General features: G+C 44.0%; 1 protein-coding gene across 1 annotated transcript in view; it reads right to left on the bottom strand.

Annotated features, from left to right (window-relative positions):
* Positions 1-10,008: 10,008 nt before the first annotated feature.
* Positions 10,009-19,014, bottom strand: part of MAML2 (mastermind like transcriptional coactivator 2) — a 198,180-nt gene continuing 189,174 nt past the window's right edge. The window contains 1 exon segment of the mRNA XM_015852284.2: positions 10,009-14,881. Within this exon segment, the coding sequence (XP_015707770.1) occupies positions 13,873-14,881 (1,009 nt within the window). The 3' untranslated portion in view covers positions 10,009-13,872.

The following is a 19,014-nucleotide window of genomic DNA, read 5'->3' as shown; positions in this document are numbered from 1 at the left end:
GTCCACATCAGTGGGTCCAAAAATTTGCAGCTTGACTCAATCCCATAATTGTTCTAAAAACCACACACAAGAGACACTCTCATCTCTCCCTTTGATTCATTAAAACGGCTCTCAGATTTATTAAGTTCTCTTGTCTCCTTGATGTGCAGCTTAAGGGCAGTGGGCAGCTGATAAAAGATTCTCAGTGCCTTCGGAAGGGCAGATTGTTACTGATGAGATCCCACTGTGATGTATGATCACCAAATCACATTGGAGGTGGCATGTATCCCTTTTGTCAAGCTCCATCAGCTGATAAAGTATGAGGTCAGAAACAGCGAGAGCTTTGGCACACACAGAGAGACTGATGAAGAACAACGTGCTGTGGCTGTGAGCTGGAGCTAGAGCTGCTTGTGGTTGTGAGAACATCTGTTACAAGACGGTCACAGCGCACATGCACAGATTTGATCCCACTGATGCATGATGCCTGTGCTGTCAAAACTGGAAACCAGACAAAACCCAGAGAGAGCCTCAGTGTACTTGAGGTTAACCTGATCAGAGTGGTTATCCTCATTCACCCACGGTGTGGTTCTTTGCTGGCTGATGACACCCAGAGAATACTTTTGCCTTGCAACCCACACATCTTATAGAAGCAGAAGCTAATGATCAGTGGGCCTCCGATACTTTTTTATGCCACTTAATTGCCTTTCTTATGCAGTCATGCACATACTGGTACCGAATGTTACAGATGTGGAGCTCTGGACTCAACCTGAGCTGTATCCTGCATACTGTAGTTTGCAGAGCACTGCTGATAGGCCAGGTATTTATCCTGCATGCTGCTCTGCCTGTGGATTGCTTTCTTGTCCTCGCTGCCACCCGCAGCTAGTTACTGCTCATGGAGCAGGCATCACATATCAGACAGACTAACGAGCATGTCAGCAACCATTCCAACATGTGCTCAGTGTGTATAGGCCACTACCTGGAGTCAAGCATTTCACCCACCTTTCAATTGCCTTATGTTTTTAATTTTTTTGTGGTCTCTGCAGGTAGGATTTATTGCAACACCCTGTAGCATGTGTTTGCAAATGGATGAGCAATACCAGTCCAGTCTGAGGCTGACTGTAAAGTCTGGAGGTGCAGACACCCTTTTCTGGAGAACACAGAGCTGTCTCACCGGTGCTGCATCCCTGTGGCTCCAGGGACAGCACCTCCACTATGTGCTGCAAAACACAGTAAAGAATCATAGAATTCTAGAATCACTCAGGTTGGAAAAGACCTCAGAGATCAAGTCCAACCGCAGCCTAACCATAGTACCCTCACTCTAACAACACTCTGCTAAATCATATCTCTGGGCACCACATCCAAACGGCTCTTAAACACATCCAGGGATGGCGATTCAACTACCTCCTTGGGGAGCTTATTCCAGTACTTACTACCCTTTCTGTAAAGAAGTGTTTCCTAACATCCAACCCAAACTTGAGGCCATTTCCTCTCATCCTGTCACCTGTCTCCAGAGAGAAGATACTTGCCCTGCTCTCACTGCAAGCACCTTTCAGATACTGGAAGAGAGCGATAAGGTCTCCCCTCACCCTCCTTTTCCCAAGACTAAGCAGCCCCGGCTCCCTCAGCCTCCCCTCTTAGGGCTGATTTTCCAAGCCCTTCACAAGACTCATTGCCCTTCTCTGGACCTGCTCCACCAGAACCTCCTTTCTCAAAGTCAGATCTTAGTTTACAACTGGTGTATTTAGTAGCTACAATTAGAAAAATGATTGAGAGTACTTGATTTTATTTCATTTACATTTCTCTTCCTGTTGAGGAATATTTACGTTATTGTTTTAATAAAACACAGTAAAGCAACAGCGGTAAGATCTGGAAGTGATAATAAAAGCATGAAAGGCACACCTAGAATATAAAATGAAGTAGGAATTAATTCCTTTTATTTACCTTGATGGCTCAGATTTCCATGTGGAAGGCTCATACAGTTGCCCGACTTTGTTTTAGAAGCAATAGAGTGTCCTGCTCTGGTGATGAAAGGGCAAGGAACCTGCAAGCTGAACAGTGACTGCAATAAAAATGAAGCATTTGAGAGGTGTTTGAATGTCTGCTCAGTGTTGCTGATCTCTCTACAGTGCGTGAGCTGTGGAAAACATACAGGAAGGTAGTCTTCAAGATACTCACACTGACCTTTGAGAATTACTGCTGTGCAAGGCAGGGATGGGTCTACATGGAAATACTTGCCTGGTGGGTCTCCTTTCTCACCAGACATGTATCCAAAGTACCCTCCAAATAGACATGGTTGTGTGGTGACCTACTAGTCAGACTCTTCTGATTTGCACAGGAAACTAATCAGCATATAGACAAAGCTATGTTGCATTCAATAGATAAAAGTATGAAAGAAATATTTTAAACTACTCTGCCTTATGTACCAAAAGTTAGGAAATATTTGGTTTAAATTTCCCCATGTATCCTGAACGGATCCCATTCAGATATCCCATCTATGCTCTGGATGCAATGAGTGTTCAAAGGGAACAGAAAAATAGCTCATTGGGACTGCGTAACTAAGCATATTTTTAAGCCCATACATAAGCACTGGCTGAATTCAGGCCTCATGAGGAACTCCAAATATGCAATTTCTGGCCATATTTCAGCATTTGGATGTCAACTACTTGTACCCTGAAGAACAAGACTCACCTGCAGTGCTGATCCATAAAATCCTGTAATTTCTGAAACTAAGAATTACCTTATGTGGATGTAATAGGGCGCCTTGCTGTCATCTGTAGTGGGTGACATCTGAACCTTTAGTACTGTAACTCAAAGAATTTGATGATACGGAAACCCTTGATGCTCTCTGCATGTCTGTGTGTTTGGGGTCTGGGATGTCTGAAAAGGATCTCTGTCTGAATCTGTTGGCTCAAACACCAAGGAAGAGGAGTACAAACCACTATCCTCTTCCCTGCCCTTGGAAGGCAAGGGCCTCGTGTCCCTGCAATTTGTCTGAGAGACTGAGAGGGATGTGTGCTACTGTTGAGGAGTTTATGAGTGGAAGATTATGGCCTTTATTTCTCAGTCCTGAGAGCTAGGGAATTCCTGCCCCTGGAGAGGAAGGAGAGGGATGAAAATTCAGTGTTAGTGCTATAACTGGTGGCTGAACTAGGGATGGAGAAGATAGATAGAAGCTTAAGACAACCTTATTCCATCCAACACCGGGACTCAGGGTGCTGTGATGAGGCTGTGACATGAGGCATCAGTTTCTGTCTCCCCACTGCAATAGCTCTGGTGGCTCAGGTCTCCAGGCTATATCTGTTGCTGCTCCGCCAACAGGTTCAGCCCATCCTCAGCAAACTGATATATGACCTCTGATGGTTCATGAGCTGAGACAGTTTGGAGACTGATGCTTCAGCTGGGACACTTTTGCTTTGGCCAGCTCTGCTACAAAAGCAACTGCAGAGAGAAGAGGTGCTTGTGAGGCTGGCAGTGCCTGAAATGAGCAGGAATCCAGAATGAGCCTGAACATGAACTGCCAGAGTGTACCTCACAACTCTCTCCGATGCTTCAGTCATTCAGGCATGTTGCCAGCACCTTTTCCAGTGTGAGGAAATTGAGAAAAGTGGAAGAACAGAGGCTTAATGTTAAATGTCTTAAGCAAAGCGGAGTGGAATTTCCCAGGGCAAAGATACTCCTTTGTCCTGAGGGCATTGCCCACACTGAATATCAAATACCAAAAAATGGAGGTGCGATCCCTTCCTAGAGAGAAGCTCACAAGAATCCTGTGCCAAGGAAAGAATTACGTAACCTTAATGTAGGATGACACAGCACCCCCTGTAACAGAAACCCATTCAGGTTTAGAAAGAAAAAGACAGAAAGGAGAGAAATGTTCTTGTCCCACTCAAGAGTTCCCTCATGGACAAGGTTTTAAGCCTGTGTCTGTGTGAATATCTTGCTCAATAACCAGAGTGTCTACTAGTTCTGTGCCTATTGTACAAATGCTTAGATAACATTCTATAGAGCACCTTCCTGCTTTGATTAAAACTAACACAAAACCTATCACATTTTAAATTTAGCCAATGTCTGCAGTGAAGATAAAGAAAGTTATTTTCTTCACTGTTGGGCCTGTGAAGTCCCAAGTAGTGCAGCTGTGCTTGGTGATGGGCAGCTTAGGAAATCTGCACTGCCTTTATTCAGAATGAGTGTTTGCTGTTGCTGAGATCCAAGGATGGTATCAATTGCTACTAGTCCACAATAACTATTTCAGTGATAACACCTTTCAGACAGATAGGCTGGAGCGGGAGAGAGGAAAGAGATAATGAGCAAGCTTTTCACCTTTGCTCTGCTTCCTCTATAATGAATAAAAGAATCAGAGCAGTGAAAAAGAATCCATAAAACCCCAAAATTCAGCTCGAAGAGATGTGCTTTCATGCAGAAAACAACCATCAGTCTGCCTTCTAAAGATGCTTTTCAGAAGCACTGACCATGGTATTTTGAGAAGATGATACTGGATACAAAGGCCCAGACCAAGAGTGCGATCTTAGAGACTGTCCCAAGCAGAGCTATGGCACCCAGAGGGCAGCTCCTGTGAGGGGCACGCCACCATTTATCTCAGGTCTCAAGTATGTGTAAGCTTTTCAGTTCATGATTGGGAACATGCCATAGTGGCTTTAGAGCACTTGAGCCCCATTCCAGAGTTGTGGGGTTTCTCTATTCACTAAAAATCTGTAGAATTATAGAATATACCAGGTTGGGAGGAACCCAAAAAGATCATTGGGTCCAACTCCTGGCTGCACACAGGACAACCCAGACTTCAAACCCTATGACTGAGAGCACTGTCCAAATGCTACCCAAAAGAAGCGCACTGTGAAGTGACCATGGATAGTGCCATTTTCCTGCTGGTCCATTAATCCATAGGACAGTGTGTCATTATACTCTGAAATCAGCAGCATAGATGCTTACCTTCTATTTCCCGGAACGGAATTTTCAGATGTTCTTTTTTTTCCCATGCAGGGGATCATTTATTGGTATTTAATGACCATTATTGGTATTATTGGTTATTGGTATCTAATAACCATTAACTTTCTGTGTGTTTTATACTGCTGGATAGTATGTTTCTCATCCATCTGATAGGAATCACGCAGCATATTTCTGTATCCATCTGTGAGATCACGCCTGCATTTTCCAGCTATTGTTTTGGGAGTCCCCTTCCGGTATTTAAAAAGGGGAAATATCATCTTTAGTATCGTCTACCAGCTTTGAAGCTGTGCTGAACAACAAAGACAGGCAAACATTTAATTCTCCCCTAATCCTTTAAATTCCCTTACAAGCACATGGTCTACGCACACTTGTAAGCCTGCCTCCGTCAGCAGCTGTACGTCTTCTTCTGTCTCTGCCTTTAAAGTCTGCAATTTCAAGTGAGGCGGAACAGAAGCCCACAATGCTTCGTCCCACGATGGCTGTCTTTATGGGTGGTATGAAGAGGGATTTTTTTTCCTTAAGAAAGAGATCATCTGGATTGAATTGCAGATATCTAATCCACACACAAGCTACTCTTGTTTGGCTTTGTGAGGCGAACAAAGACATCAACTTAGACATGCTTAGGGCCGCATTTGGGTATCTCGATGACCTTCTGATCATTCCACCGATTAGCCAGCGCGCCTTGGTAACTTTAGCACAAAAGGGCAAGCATCGAATTAAAACCTTTCTCTACAGGAAAGGAGCTCAAATGGAAGATTTCCTTAACTTCATCCCCCAGGAGAAAGCCTGAAGGTGCAGGCAAGTCCACTGGGACAAGTATCTCTCAGGCCTCCTGCAGTGTTCTTATGCTATGGGAGCAGGGGGATTCAGATAGTTGCATTGTAGGGTTGGAGGGTGATGCTTATGTGAATTTGTGAGTATCGGTTGACCTGTGCCCCATAAAACTGCCTTTACTGATTCTTTTCCTTTCCTTCCTCCATGTAAAAACTTCCCACTTGTTTTCCACAGATTTACTGTCTTTCTCTGAGGATCCAACAAGACATTAAGTCCACACAACTGCCCGAAGGCAGGGTAACTTGTATCGGAATTATTTCTGAAGTGCTTAACCAAGCCTTAAAGACTTCAGACTCCATACTCCCCTCATCTAGTTCATCCAAGCACTATCCTTCATGTTAAAAACTTCCACCTGGCAGCTGTTCTGAACCCATTATTTTTTGGACTGTTGACATCAGTATGGAAATACATAGCATTTCCCCCCTGACAGCAGCAATGCATCTACCTGAAGAATCTTCATCCTACTCCAATCTCAGTTCTTATCTTTTCTAGACTTCTGATCATTTGCACTGCTTCCTTCTGCCTGCTTGCTCTTGCTTACTGAAAGTTAAAAGCCACCTAACAGTGAGAGGTTTTGGAGGCCCAGCGAAGTGTATCTAACGGACACCTTTTCCTTAAAGAAAGTAGAAGATGAAAAATGAAAAAGAAAACCATTTTGTAACCATCTGAAACACTTCAGACATTTTCTACAGGAAGGTTTTAAATTCCTTGGCATAAACAGATGGTTTGTTGGTATTTGTATGTAAGAATCCAGCAGATTGTATTGTAAAACAGACTAGGCTAAGTCCTAGGGCTTGGGTTTAAGGGAAAGTTAATGAATAAGATCAGCATGTGATGGTTTTGCTATGGTTGATTCCACTAGACCACTGTGGCACATTATAATATAAAGATGCAGTGTAATTATGGGGAAACCGCTTTAAGTAGTAGATTTGTTTCTTAAATGAAAGGAAAAGTTGGTTTTGGGGCATGAGGGGGGTGTTATGCATGAAGTCCTGATTTTGGCTACGAATGCAGCTAACTTGTTGCTCACACATGAAGGAGGATGCCCCATAGCCCTGCAACTTTGATCATCCTTCTGGGATCACACATGTAGGTCTTCCCTCTGGTATACACATTCTTTGTGCTTGGTCATCTGATACACTGAAGGAGCCACAGGAGAAAGTGCAACAGGTTTCTTTACTTCAGCTGTAATTTGGTACAGAGCGCAGTGATGTGAGGACTGATGTTATGCCAGGTAGAAGTCCTGCTGGAGGATGAGTAACACGGGACAAAATCATGGACCTTATGAGCAAAAGGAACTCAGAAGAGGAATAAATAATCACTGGCAAAGTTCCTGTGCAGATTCACAAAGAGATGTTTCAGCTAATGCATATGTTCTTAGGTATTCAACACTACCTTAGAGTTACTGCTAAGTTTGATGAATCAGAGTCACATGCCAGGTGAATTTGAACACATTTCTATTTTTAACAGTTACACTTTTGGAAAATTTACCAAATTCTTTCTGTAATAAATTTAAAGAGATGCAGCCAACATGCTTCAAATATGCCTTCCCCAGAGAAAGATGCTTTTCGTGGATGGAAATTACGCATGAATTAAGTTCACATATTGACTTGACTTGCCTGTGTACCCTGTCCTTTGTCATGAGATCAGTGTATGGAACAAACCCTATGGGCTGTTCTTAAGAGAAGAAGCCTTCCAAATCTGATTCTCAAATAACAGTGTAATAAATCCTGATCGGGATTTCGTGGTCATCTCAGACCCTGGTCTTAATGTTTTTCAGGAACTAATTTAGCAGAATGTTGGAATAGTTTTGGTACTGGAGTTAACCTCCCTGCTCTATTTAGAGACCAGGTCGTCACAAAAGGCTGTTTGAATACATCGCCTGGTTTTATTTTTGCCATGTCACCTCAACATAACTGTATCAAGGGCAAATCCTGCCTTTACGTGTTGTTCATTGACCAGCACAACAACCAGGAACCTTTTCCTTCTTTCAAACTGATTTTAAGGGTTAGATTTTTCCAGCTTTAGCACAAGCTTCATGGATGCCCCTACACTCAGCATTTCACCCAAAAGCTGAACAGTACCACAGGATTTTCCTAGTGCTCGTGGGCACGTAGAATAAAACAGTTACTGTGCTTGTAGAACAAGGCAGACTAGTCAGCCAGAGTGAAAACATTGCAGGCAGACCTCCAAAAACCACAGATAGCGCATCTTTGTTGTCTCAAACCCTGCAGAGGAAGGCACGCCATGCCTGGGGAGTGATGGCTGTGCTTACAAGCCAGCAGAGCCCCTCAGCCTTTGGCCATGCAGCATCAGGAACCCGCTATTGGTTCTGAGGATGAGGAAGGAGAGGATCCAGCCTGCAAGGATGTAGTTAGTGGGCATGGTGGTGGTGGGCACGCAGTTGGACTTGATGATCTTACAGGTCTTTTCCAACCTAATGATTGCGTGATTCTAATCATGCAGGGGCAATGCAAACATCACCACATGCTCAACGGGAACTGTGCGTGCTCTTCAGCACAGAAGTGGCTGAGTCATTGCAGAAAAAGCAATCTTTTTAATACAGTAATTTGTGGCTGAGAGAGTGTGCAATGATCTTGTGAGCTGGAAGGGAAAAAAAAGAGAAATTTTATATGTCATTTATTTGTCATTGGGAAATGATCTGAATCCTTATTAAAGGAGCTCTGTCAAAGTAGCCTGCATGACCCAGAAAGCCTTATTTAAAATCTGGCGTGATGTCAGCTTTTCCCATGGTGTAAGTTGTTACTATGGCAGGATCTTGCCCATATTCCTGCTGCTGTGGGGCCCCTGTGCTGTATTGGGAGGGAGCAGCGCTCTGCACTGAGGTGGTAGTGTGTCCCCATAGGATTCTGCTGTGGTAGAAAAGGTCAGCCCTCACCCAGATGCAGTGCAGATCCTGCTGTCATGCATCTGGCTGGGCAGGGCAATCACCCCCAGCCACCCGTGTCTCCCACATGCTCTCCCTGACCACATTTCTCCAGGCACACAGAATGTATCTGGGGATGTTCTGTGTCACTGAGAACATGTGGTGCAGGGTGACATTGTGTCCATGTTATCACACCTTGCATCCACAGTGGGAATGGTTTTGGTGGTGGACGTGGGGTGTGCTTGGCAGAGTGGTCATCACAATCAGGCACTAGCAGGGCCTGGGAGGCCCCCCACCCTCGGCTGTTTTTCACCTTAATACTATAGATACTGCTTTTTCAGCCAATCAAGAGCCCTGTGTGAGCCTCCCCAGTCCCATTAGCTCTATCCTTGCTATGGATTAGGCTGGGTGCAAGTGCTCTCTGCCCAGTGAGCATCACCAGAATGCTGGGCAGTCTGGCCAGCTGGAAACCACCTGGCACCAATGGAAATAGAAGACTTCTTTATTCCATCTGTCCTGCTGCTGCTGTCTCCAGGGAGCTTTCATCCAAGCAGATGAGCCTCCAGGGTAAGCGTCTGAAGTGGCAGTCTGACTGCCTTTACAGCTGGGGTAGACAAAGAGGCACTTTAGGGTACAAGTCTCATGACCTATTTCAGGCGTGCTCATGGATGAGCAAGACTGTGCCCTGATTTCCACGCCTGGGTGAGAGAGGAGCCAGGGCTGCCACCTGGAGATGCTGAAGGAAGAAAAGAGCTGTGGGCAGTGTGGGTACTGTGGGGTACAGGGGAAATGCCAGCATCCCCCCTCAGCAGCCCTGTGTCACCAGCCTCTGCTTGGAGATGGAGCCTGGCTTATGAAGGAAGCCTGTCAAGGAACGAGAAATCACTTCCTCATGGCTGTTTTTCAGCTCTCTCCGAGGTGATGCATGAATTAGATGATAGCACATCCTTGGTATACAGCTTGACGGGGTTTATTAAAATGTTGGATCATGTCATGCACGAACGCTCTGGCTTACAGATACTTGCAAGCTCATTGCTGCAGCAGGGCTTAGGAGCATAGAAGCAAACCACTGTGCTGCAAGACGACACCAACCTATTCCTCAGGAGCGAAAATACCCACGTGTTACTCGTTAACCCCTGCTGGCATGAAACCATTGCTCCAATCAGGAGAAAAAAATCCCAGTTCCCTTGCAAAGAAGCAGAGTGAGCTCCCAGAAGCTGCCAGATGCACATTTTTCTCACCCCCTCCTAAAATAGAACTGTAATTTCAATTTACTCAGATGAATGAGCCGTTGACTAAACAGACATTAATTTTAACATTCACATTAAGGAAAGAGACACTCGGGATAATTTTGATTGATTTACTTGGCAGAGTTTTGATAGCTACTGAAAAACATACTATTCATGTTTAGGTGAAAAATAAATGGAGTCAAATAAGTGTCACTGCATAGTACTAAGAGGTATATACAGCCACATGTAAAAATGCATAAACACAAACATTTCTGTACAGCAACTTTTCTTTTCAGTCTGTATAGAGAAACACTGGTTTATAATATGGGGAAAATATAAAGCAGACGTACATGCAACAAGGACGTGACAGTTACACGGGTCCCATCTGCCTCCCAAGAGTTACAACAACAACAACAACAACAACAAGAATAAAAGCCTTTTTTTTTTGTGGGGGAAAAAAAATAATAATAAATTGAAACCTGGAATGTTTTCATGTTGAGGTTTCCAGAGAGCTTCAGATTTCAAATATACCTGAAGTTGATTTAAAGGCTTGATTCAAAGCCCTGCAAAGGCAATGGAAAGACTCCATTGGTTTCAGTGAGCTTGGGGTCAGGCCCAGCTATTTAACCACGATCCCATCCTGCCCTCCCCCAAAATCCGAAGTCTGCAGATAAAAATAAACAATCGTATCATACAAAACTTTGTATATAGAATACAAAAGGTAACCGTTGTCTTTTTTTCGTATAAAATACAACTTTCTGATAGTATATTTATTTCACATATGTATAAATATAACCCAAATAATATGATTTTATTATTCCTACCAAAATATTATTACTTTTTGGTTTTGTTTTTATTTCATTTTTGTTTGTTTTTCCTTTTCTTTCTTTTTTGCTTTTTTTCCCTTTTTTCTTTCTTTTTTTTTTTTTTTTACAAAAGTTTACAAAACAAATAATTCTTTATATTTACAACCCAATACTGTGAAGAGCGCTCGGTCGATGATGAAAAATAGACTCTAAGGGTAGTGCACTTAACCATTGCAAAGAAAGGAAAACAAAGACACTAACTCAGCTTGGACACGGGTGTTCTGAAGAAAGGACACTGGATTCAAGTTTTGGTAGCAAGAAGTCTTTCGCCAGCTCCTATTTCAAATGCATCAGGTGTGTCTTTACAGGACTGCAGTGGCCTCTGCCTTGCTGGGTTTACTTAAGACAGGATGATGTTTTGATCCCATGGATGCCCAGTGTTTCCTCCACTGCAGGCTGGGGCCAACAGGCCAAAGCTCAGCATTGAATTCAGCACTGGGTGACAGCTTAAAGTCTTGGGACCAGCTCCTCAGCTGAGCATTATTTTACATCAGTTGAGGATCTGGAAAACAATCTGTTCTCAGTACAGGTGGCTTTCTCAATGGCATGCGAGTGCAGCTGAAGTTAGCAGACTTTAGTGCTCATTGCTCTTGATGAGACTAACCCAGCCTCAGCTTTAGCATCAGAATTGTCCGCTCATGCAAGAGGTTGGGTGGTCACTGCTCACAGATAATGTGCATTCCTGTGCACTGATCTTTACACTTCCAACTCCTAGCTACTGTTTCACTCTAGTTTTGCACAGTATATAGGGGATGCATTTGTTAGACTGCATCTGTATCACTCCCAAAGTAGGTAGGATGCCAGTAAGCTGAAAAGCTTTTTAAGGACTTGGAAACATCAATACTGCATGCACCCCAGTGAGAACTGGGGATAAAATGGAGCATTCTGGTCAGCTGAGCCACCACCATATGCAAGGCAGCAATGCACAGCGATCACTAGGTGGGGCAGAAGGGACACTCCAGTGTGGTTTCTCATCTCTCTCATGAACAGAGTCTGGGAATTAATAGCATCACGGCCCACCTGCCTCAACTGGTACGTCTCATCATATGCCCATGTTATACCTTTCTTGGAGGTGCTGGCACTTGTGTGTGTGTGACCGTGCTTCTTGAAACATCATGAAGAATTGTGCCCACATGAAATGACAGTGAGAAATAACTGGAAAAGCCTTATTAAAACCTCTCTTGAGAAATAGGTCAGATAAGTGCAGAGGCTATTGTCAGATAGTCTACTCATCCCACTTCCACTAACAAGGATGAATAAAGCACTTGCGCGGATGGGGTAGAGCAGTGCCTCTTGGCGCTGAGGCATGTGAACGTAGGCATTGTATTCCTTTGCCACATCTAGTTTTAACTAATTCAGAGGAGGCTGTGAAACACGTCTCGCTACATCATTTTAAAGCACAGCATTTTCATTTGAATTGCAAGATCTGCTCCCATTTCTGAATCCTCCTTCCAGACTCACAGTAGAGTTACTTTATTGTGACATAGGACCTCTTTCTGATGTCCTGACTCGCCAAGCCTATAGACTATTCTGTAGCAGTGAATTCAAGCAATGTGGAATCCATATCCTTACTACTCTGTTCTGTTAGCCTTCAGTGCAAGGTAGCTGCAAACTTGCTGTGACTCAAGTTAACTTCCTATTGATATACAGAAATTGCTCAGGGCAATGTTAGCTGAACCATCCCAAAAAGCCAGAACATTTGATTGAGTAGAGTGCCCAGAAATATTCTTTAAAACTGTTCAATGTACCAGCATAGATGTGGTTGAGTGAATACTGCAGGTAACCCAGGTGTTCAAGAAACGTTTGGATGTTGTGTTGATGAATATGATTTAGCTGGGAAGTATTGGTAATGGTTGGACTAGATGATCTTCTAGGTCTTTACCAACCTTGATAATTCTGTGATTCTGTAATAGATATGTATGCATGCTGGCTCCAGAGGCAGCACCCTTGTACTCTGCTGAAAGAAGCTGTATTGATCTGGGCCATTGTTGGACCTCTTAAGCTCCCCTCATATACCAAAGGTGAGCTTTGGAAAGTGGAGCCAAGATACTGTGCAATCAAAATGGTAGTCTCTCCCAGACAGAGAGACTTGAATTCCTGCAGGGAAGAAGCTGTTTGATAGAATGGCACTGGGCTGAATTACCTGACCCGCGCCTTGGGTTAAGATGAAAATGGGGATACTTGCTGTGGCTTCAATGGCCACATCATGTATTTGCCCTCCTGTAATCTGGACTGGGAATGTAGCCCATGAGGGTCAAACTGTGAGCACCTTTCTCAATTAATTTGTCCATTAAGTCACTGGTGTTCTTGGGGGAGGGCAAGGTGGCAAAGGGAGGCTCCCAAGCTCTGGCATAGTTCATGCCATGTCTCCCTCTATGCTCCAAATGTGCTGTTGACAGGAAGGCGGCTTCCTCTGATACTGGCTGCAGGCGCTGGTGGAAGAGAGAAAGCAAAAACTAGAGCACACCGTTACACGCTAATGTCTGTTGCATGATCTGTCTCCTTTCCTTGGATGGGACCACTTACCCTTTTGTGTGGTATAAAACACAGAAGGTTTAAAACAAAACCATTGGAAACACAAGTGTGAGTCTGTACTATGTAGAAGTAAACAGTTTTTTTTTTAACGCCATGAGATTTACACAGAGCCTGATCCTGCCAGGGCTGAGTAGTCCCAAGGTAGTTAAGGGCTGCAAAGACAATGACTGAAGATCTCTGGACTGCTTGGGCTGCTACTTACACTCAGAGAAATGCTGTTTCACAGCCCATACTACTCTCCGGTGCTTCAGCATGTGGGAAGCTAAGTGTTTTTCCACACAGCACCCATGAGAAGAACTAATGAGTTTGCAATGTGGTGGGCACCAGCGTGGGGAACAGACCCTTCACGTATTCTCACTCCTTTCTGGCAGGCATGACTACCATTTACATTATCGTTTGATCAGGGAGACATCACCACTGTTCCCAGAGCAACTCTTCAAACAAGGTGGTCGCCCTATGTGGTATTTTAAAGGACAGCCCAGTTATTGGAGTGTAAGTTAATAAAGGAGATTGTTGGTATCTAAAGAAAAAGCTAACGTCCTTACTGCTGCTTCATCTGTTTCACCCCTGGCACTGTCACTTACGAGTGGTTCCCCAAAATCTCATCAAGATTGATGTCTTTCATCCAGTCATCATTACCAGGTTCTGTTTTCAGTAAAGAATCTATAAAGTCTGAATCACTGTTGAGCGCAGGTCCTATACTGTCACTCTGCTGGTTCAGAAAGTCAAACGTGAGGTCACTACCATGGTCACCTCCTTGGTAAGCCCGGGAGTTTTGGTTGGTAGATGTGAAACTGGTAGATGGCAGAGATGACGGAGGTGTCATGCTTGTTCCTGGCTGATTCAAGGTAGGCACAGTCTGTCCTCTTATCTGGTTAGGCCTTACACTTAGACCTCGTAGCGAACCAGCAGATTGTCCATTTACAGTCTGGTGCATTTGGTTCAGAGGAGGCCTCATTTGGACTCCTGCTGTTAACTGGTTAGGAGGTGCCAATGCACGCTGAGGAAAATGCTGGTTGCCCATGTTGCGTTGCAAAGACTGGTTAGAATATGGAGTGCTTGTAGGGAAACGGACACCTGTGGGTTTCAGTGCGTCCTGCTGCTTCACAGCAGCTTCTTGCGGGGCCCAGTTCTGAGCAGTGGCCGTAGCTGTGATCATCACATTGGGTGGTCTTTGCACTGGGATACCTGTGGCTCCGTGGTTCAAACTTGGCCTTACTTGCTGTGAGCTGACCACTGACCCAGTCCCAAAAGCAGCTGTGTTGTTGTTCTGCGTCATGCTTTGCTGTCGAGACATCATGGGATTATTCTGAGTGGGCAGGACTTGGTTTTGGTTTCTGTGTGGCTGCATTTGATTCATTCCTGAAGTCACACTGTAAGCACTCGGTTGGTTGCAAGGAAGGTTCCCATAGCAGCTCATACTCCGAGCAGCAGGAACAGAAGGCATTCGGGTCCCAGCAGGGGTGGACATGAGGCTGGAGCTCTGAGGCATGATGCTGTGTGTTGAAATTGGGTTTGATAAGGACATGCTGGAGCTCATGCTCACAGCTGGTGAACCACCTGGAAAGGAGAAAACATGCATGTTTTAACTAAGTGTGTTGATACATGGCGTCATGCAAATACCAACAGGTTAAAAATCAGGAATTTCGTGAGTAAGACATCTTGCTCTGATAGGATTTACATGTACTTATTTGAGGCCTTGAAGATGCCTATCAGCTAATGGATGGTTTGCTTTATATGAAGCCACTGGTGGTCTTTCCATCCATTCAGAGGACACTGGATAAGCCAGAAGTGGTACTTGCTAGAAGAGAAATATCAGAATAAGGAAGGATAGTCAGAACCCATGGGAAGGAATGAACAATTTTCTGCCTTTTTTTCTTTTTTTCTTTTATAATAGTAATGATAGAAATGCAAGACAAAACCCACTGAAGTGAGGTGAGACTTCTTATATTTCCCTTTTCTCCTGCCCAGCCAAGACTGCATCTCACCCACATGCAGAACACAGCCTCTGCCCCAGGCAGATGCCAGGAGAACTTCTCAGTCCTGTGACCTGCTTGCTCCTGTGTGGTGACCAAGTGGACACAAGACCATTGCTTATTCAGTGCAAGGGTCTGAATTAATTCCAGGCCCCACTGGCTGTCTGAAGAAGACCAAACATTTTCTAGATATAAACATAGACATAGTTAGCTGAAACCATCTACAAACCCAGGCTGAATTTGACTAACTTTGACTTCATCACCAGATTTTATTACACATTAGTGTTTGATTATTTTTATCAGTTGGTCCATCATCAATCCCTTCTTATCAAGCAGGTGCTTATAGACCATGACTGTGTCTTCCCAGTATCTCAATGTGTGGCATATTTTCCACTCCTTCAGTTATTCTCAGCTCTTTTCAAAACTTGCCAGTTCTCAGCATCTGATTTCAAGGCTATACATCACAGCTACCCACAGTATTTAATAGCTCTTACACAACTCCAGAATGGACATAAAGCAAGTTTTTTATTTCTTGTTCAGCATCACTTCAGACTCTGTCCTTTCAGCTGTATTTGCAGGGATACCTGGAGGCCTATTTGCCATTTCCTTACGTGCCATGTTAATCTTCTATTACTCTGGTTTCTTAATCAAAATATGTAGTACCAAGTCATATGCTTTAAAGTACACTACCTGAACAATTATTACTTCTATCAAGGTAAAGTTGTGGTTCCACTGAAAAATAAAAAATACCATATGAGTTTGAAAAGATGTCTTTTATGAAAAACTCACATTGCCTGACATTAATTATATTCTCTTCTTAAGTTCTTTATTACAAAGGCTACTAATTAGCTCCCCAGTACTTCTGCTAGGCTCCACATTAGGTCACTATGGCATAAATTACCTAATTACTCTTCTAATTTTTGTTATGGCTTTAGTTTTCTTCCTCAGAGTTTCAGGATTAAATAAAGAATGACATTAAGAATTTGGAGAACCTCTCAGCCAGCTCTTGTAGAACTCGAACACAAATCATGCACATACATATTTAAAACATCTATGTTTAGTAACATCTGTTTAATATACTGTTCCTGCTGAAATTTCACCATAATGATTTTTGGTTCACTGGAATAGAAAGAATTATCACACATTTCTGCTATTTCTGCATCATTTTTATACATATGCTATTGCTGTTTAGTAACGGATGCAAAGGATTCCTTTTTCAATTAAGTACTTGAAAGCAAACTCCTCCCGATTCATTAATAACACTGAGTTTGATTCCACAACCAGAGTTGCCTATTCCAAATCAACATAAACAGACACCTAGACTCAGAAACTCACCTTATTCTGGAAGGTGAGCTCTTTACAAACTGGCTCCAAGTAGGAGATGCTTACTTACAAAACAATTTAAGGAGACTGATCTAGCTGTAGATGACCCTATTCATTGCAGAGGAGTCAGACTGGATGAACATTAAAGGTCCCTTCCAATTCAAACAATTCTGTGATTCAATGCTCTAAAATCTCAGTTCAATCCCAAAGCTGGGCAGCCCGTCGGACAGGAGCCCTGAGGAGCCCACCATTGGATTCTCCCCTGTGTGCTGCACTGCTCCTGGGAAGAGACTCAGTGCTATGCAGAAAGGATCACAGCTTGTCTTTGGCTTTGCGGGTGGTTTGTGTATTGCTTTCTTCTTGTAGGGTTAATAGAGACTGGGGTCCTCAGACTTTGCTCCCTTAAGCTGCTGGTGAGGTGGAGGAATAGCATAGGAAACATTTCCAAAGACCTTGGAACAGCATCAAGTGAGAACAATCCTGCTTCTTGCATAAATGCTTCAAGGAGTGTGAGCTCGAGACATGGGTTGTACATGTTGCGCAAAAGACAAAGTTTCTCTCTTTTTTTCTTTGTATTGCTATTTTTATCCCTTTATTTTTAACACGAATATTTTCCATCCTGATTTCTTCCAGATGGGAAGACTTTTCTCCCCAAGCAGCGCTGCACACACGGCAGCTGGACACCCCAGGCGGCAGCGGTTCAAAATGCCTTCACTGCCCCATTCACCTGCTGGTGTCAGGGGCTTATTGCTGTGACACAGCACTGGAGGGAAAAGCACAGGGAAATAAAATGCTTCACCACATGTCTCCAGGCCTTTATGGATTTTCATTTAACTTTGTTGTTGTTTTTTCTCCCTGACCTGGGCAAAGCTCTTCCCAGAGAACAGGGAATAGATTCCCCGTGTTGCTGCCATATGCAAGAGTTTCCTAACCACCCCAGCTGGTAGATGTGCGGTGAGCTCCCAGTGCAGCCCTTTCTCCCAGGGTCACCCAAAATGCTGCTCTCCTTCCTTGGGTTCCTCAGTGGGGAGATTTGCATGGGCAAGTGCTGCCAATCTCATATGCTGCAAACCCAGGAGATGCATCTCCAAATGCCATAAGGCCTGGCAAGGTGTCCATCAGATTTCAAACAAGGAGACCCACATAACAATGGCAATCTACTTGTTTTGGGGCCTTTTGCAGACGTGGCTGCAGCCGTTTCCATGTTCTCTCTCAGGCTAGAGATGTGTTGTTTACAAGTGTAAGCCAAGAATCTCAGTTAATCATTTGAATCCAGGAATGAGCCTTTAAGCAATGCACGAAATCACAGGATTCCCTAGCAAAGCTGCCAGCATAATCACAGAATCACAGAATTGTAGGGGTTGGAAGGGACCTCTAGAGATCATCGAGTCCAACCCCCCTGCCAAAGCAGGTTCCCTACACCATCAAAGCATTTGTAACAGCACAGGAAGTACTCAGCCAGCACACAGGGCCCTGTGGCACTGCCCTCGCCATGGGCATCAGTGACGCTTGTGCAAATGTACTGAAGACAGGAAATGCTCAGACTTGTCAGAAAGCAGCAGGTTGTAGAATGCGGCAAGTTTGTCACTGCTGGGACTTGTAAACAGCAAAACAGCGCACGAGCATCTCCGTGTTGGTGCTGTGTCAGCAGCTTGGGCAGAGGAACTGCATTTGGGAACCCATTAAAGATGTAAGAGAAAGTGAAGAAGTTCTGCTGCAATAGATAGGTAGGAGGGAAAGGCTCATCTCTGCCCAGGGAAGTTGTGGATTCTCCTTCTCTAGAGATATTCAAGACCCACATGGATGCCTACCTGTGCAGCCTACTTTGCAGGGAGGTTGGACTCACTGATCTCTAGAAGTCCCTTCCAACACCTACAATTCTGTGATTCTGTGATAGCTCTGTTGAATTTGCAGAGCCAACAGTTAAGGATAAAAAACTAAAACATCTTCTTTTTTCTTTTTCTTTTTCTTTTTTTTTTTCTTTTTTTTTTTTTTTTTCTCTGTGTATTGCACGGAGAAAAGGGAAAAGGTGAGGATCGCTTTATACTTAAATGAACAAACACTGCAAGATAGAGAACATCCTTGATCCTACGTGCTGTGCTCCCTCCGACCTTCTCTTTCTCCCCAGCACTCTTTCCTTACTCTGCACTCAGAGCAGCCCACAGCCAACCAGCTACACAAATGGCAAGGAAGCCCATCAATTCTGTGCTCCTAACCCAGGCTCTCCATGGAGGGTGCAGGAGCTGAAACAAACTGTCTACTCTTGGCAGTTGTGGCTGAACGCTGGGACTTTTATCTCACTGCTTGTCTGATTTGTTAAGATGCTGCTTGTAGTGAAGCACTAAGGCATATAAAAAAGGGACTAAAAGTTCAAATGGCAGCTCTGGTGCCCATGGTGGCATCATATATAATCATTAAGAATC

The sequence above is a fragment of the Coturnix japonica genome, chromosome 1, assembly GCF_001577835.2.
Source record: "Coturnix japonica isolate 7356 chromosome 1, Coturnix japonica 2.1, whole genome shotgun sequence".
Lineage (NCBI taxonomy): Eukaryota > Metazoa > Chordata > Aves > Galliformes > Phasianidae > Coturnix > Coturnix japonica.
This window is presented reverse-complemented; position numbering and strand designations above follow the sequence as displayed.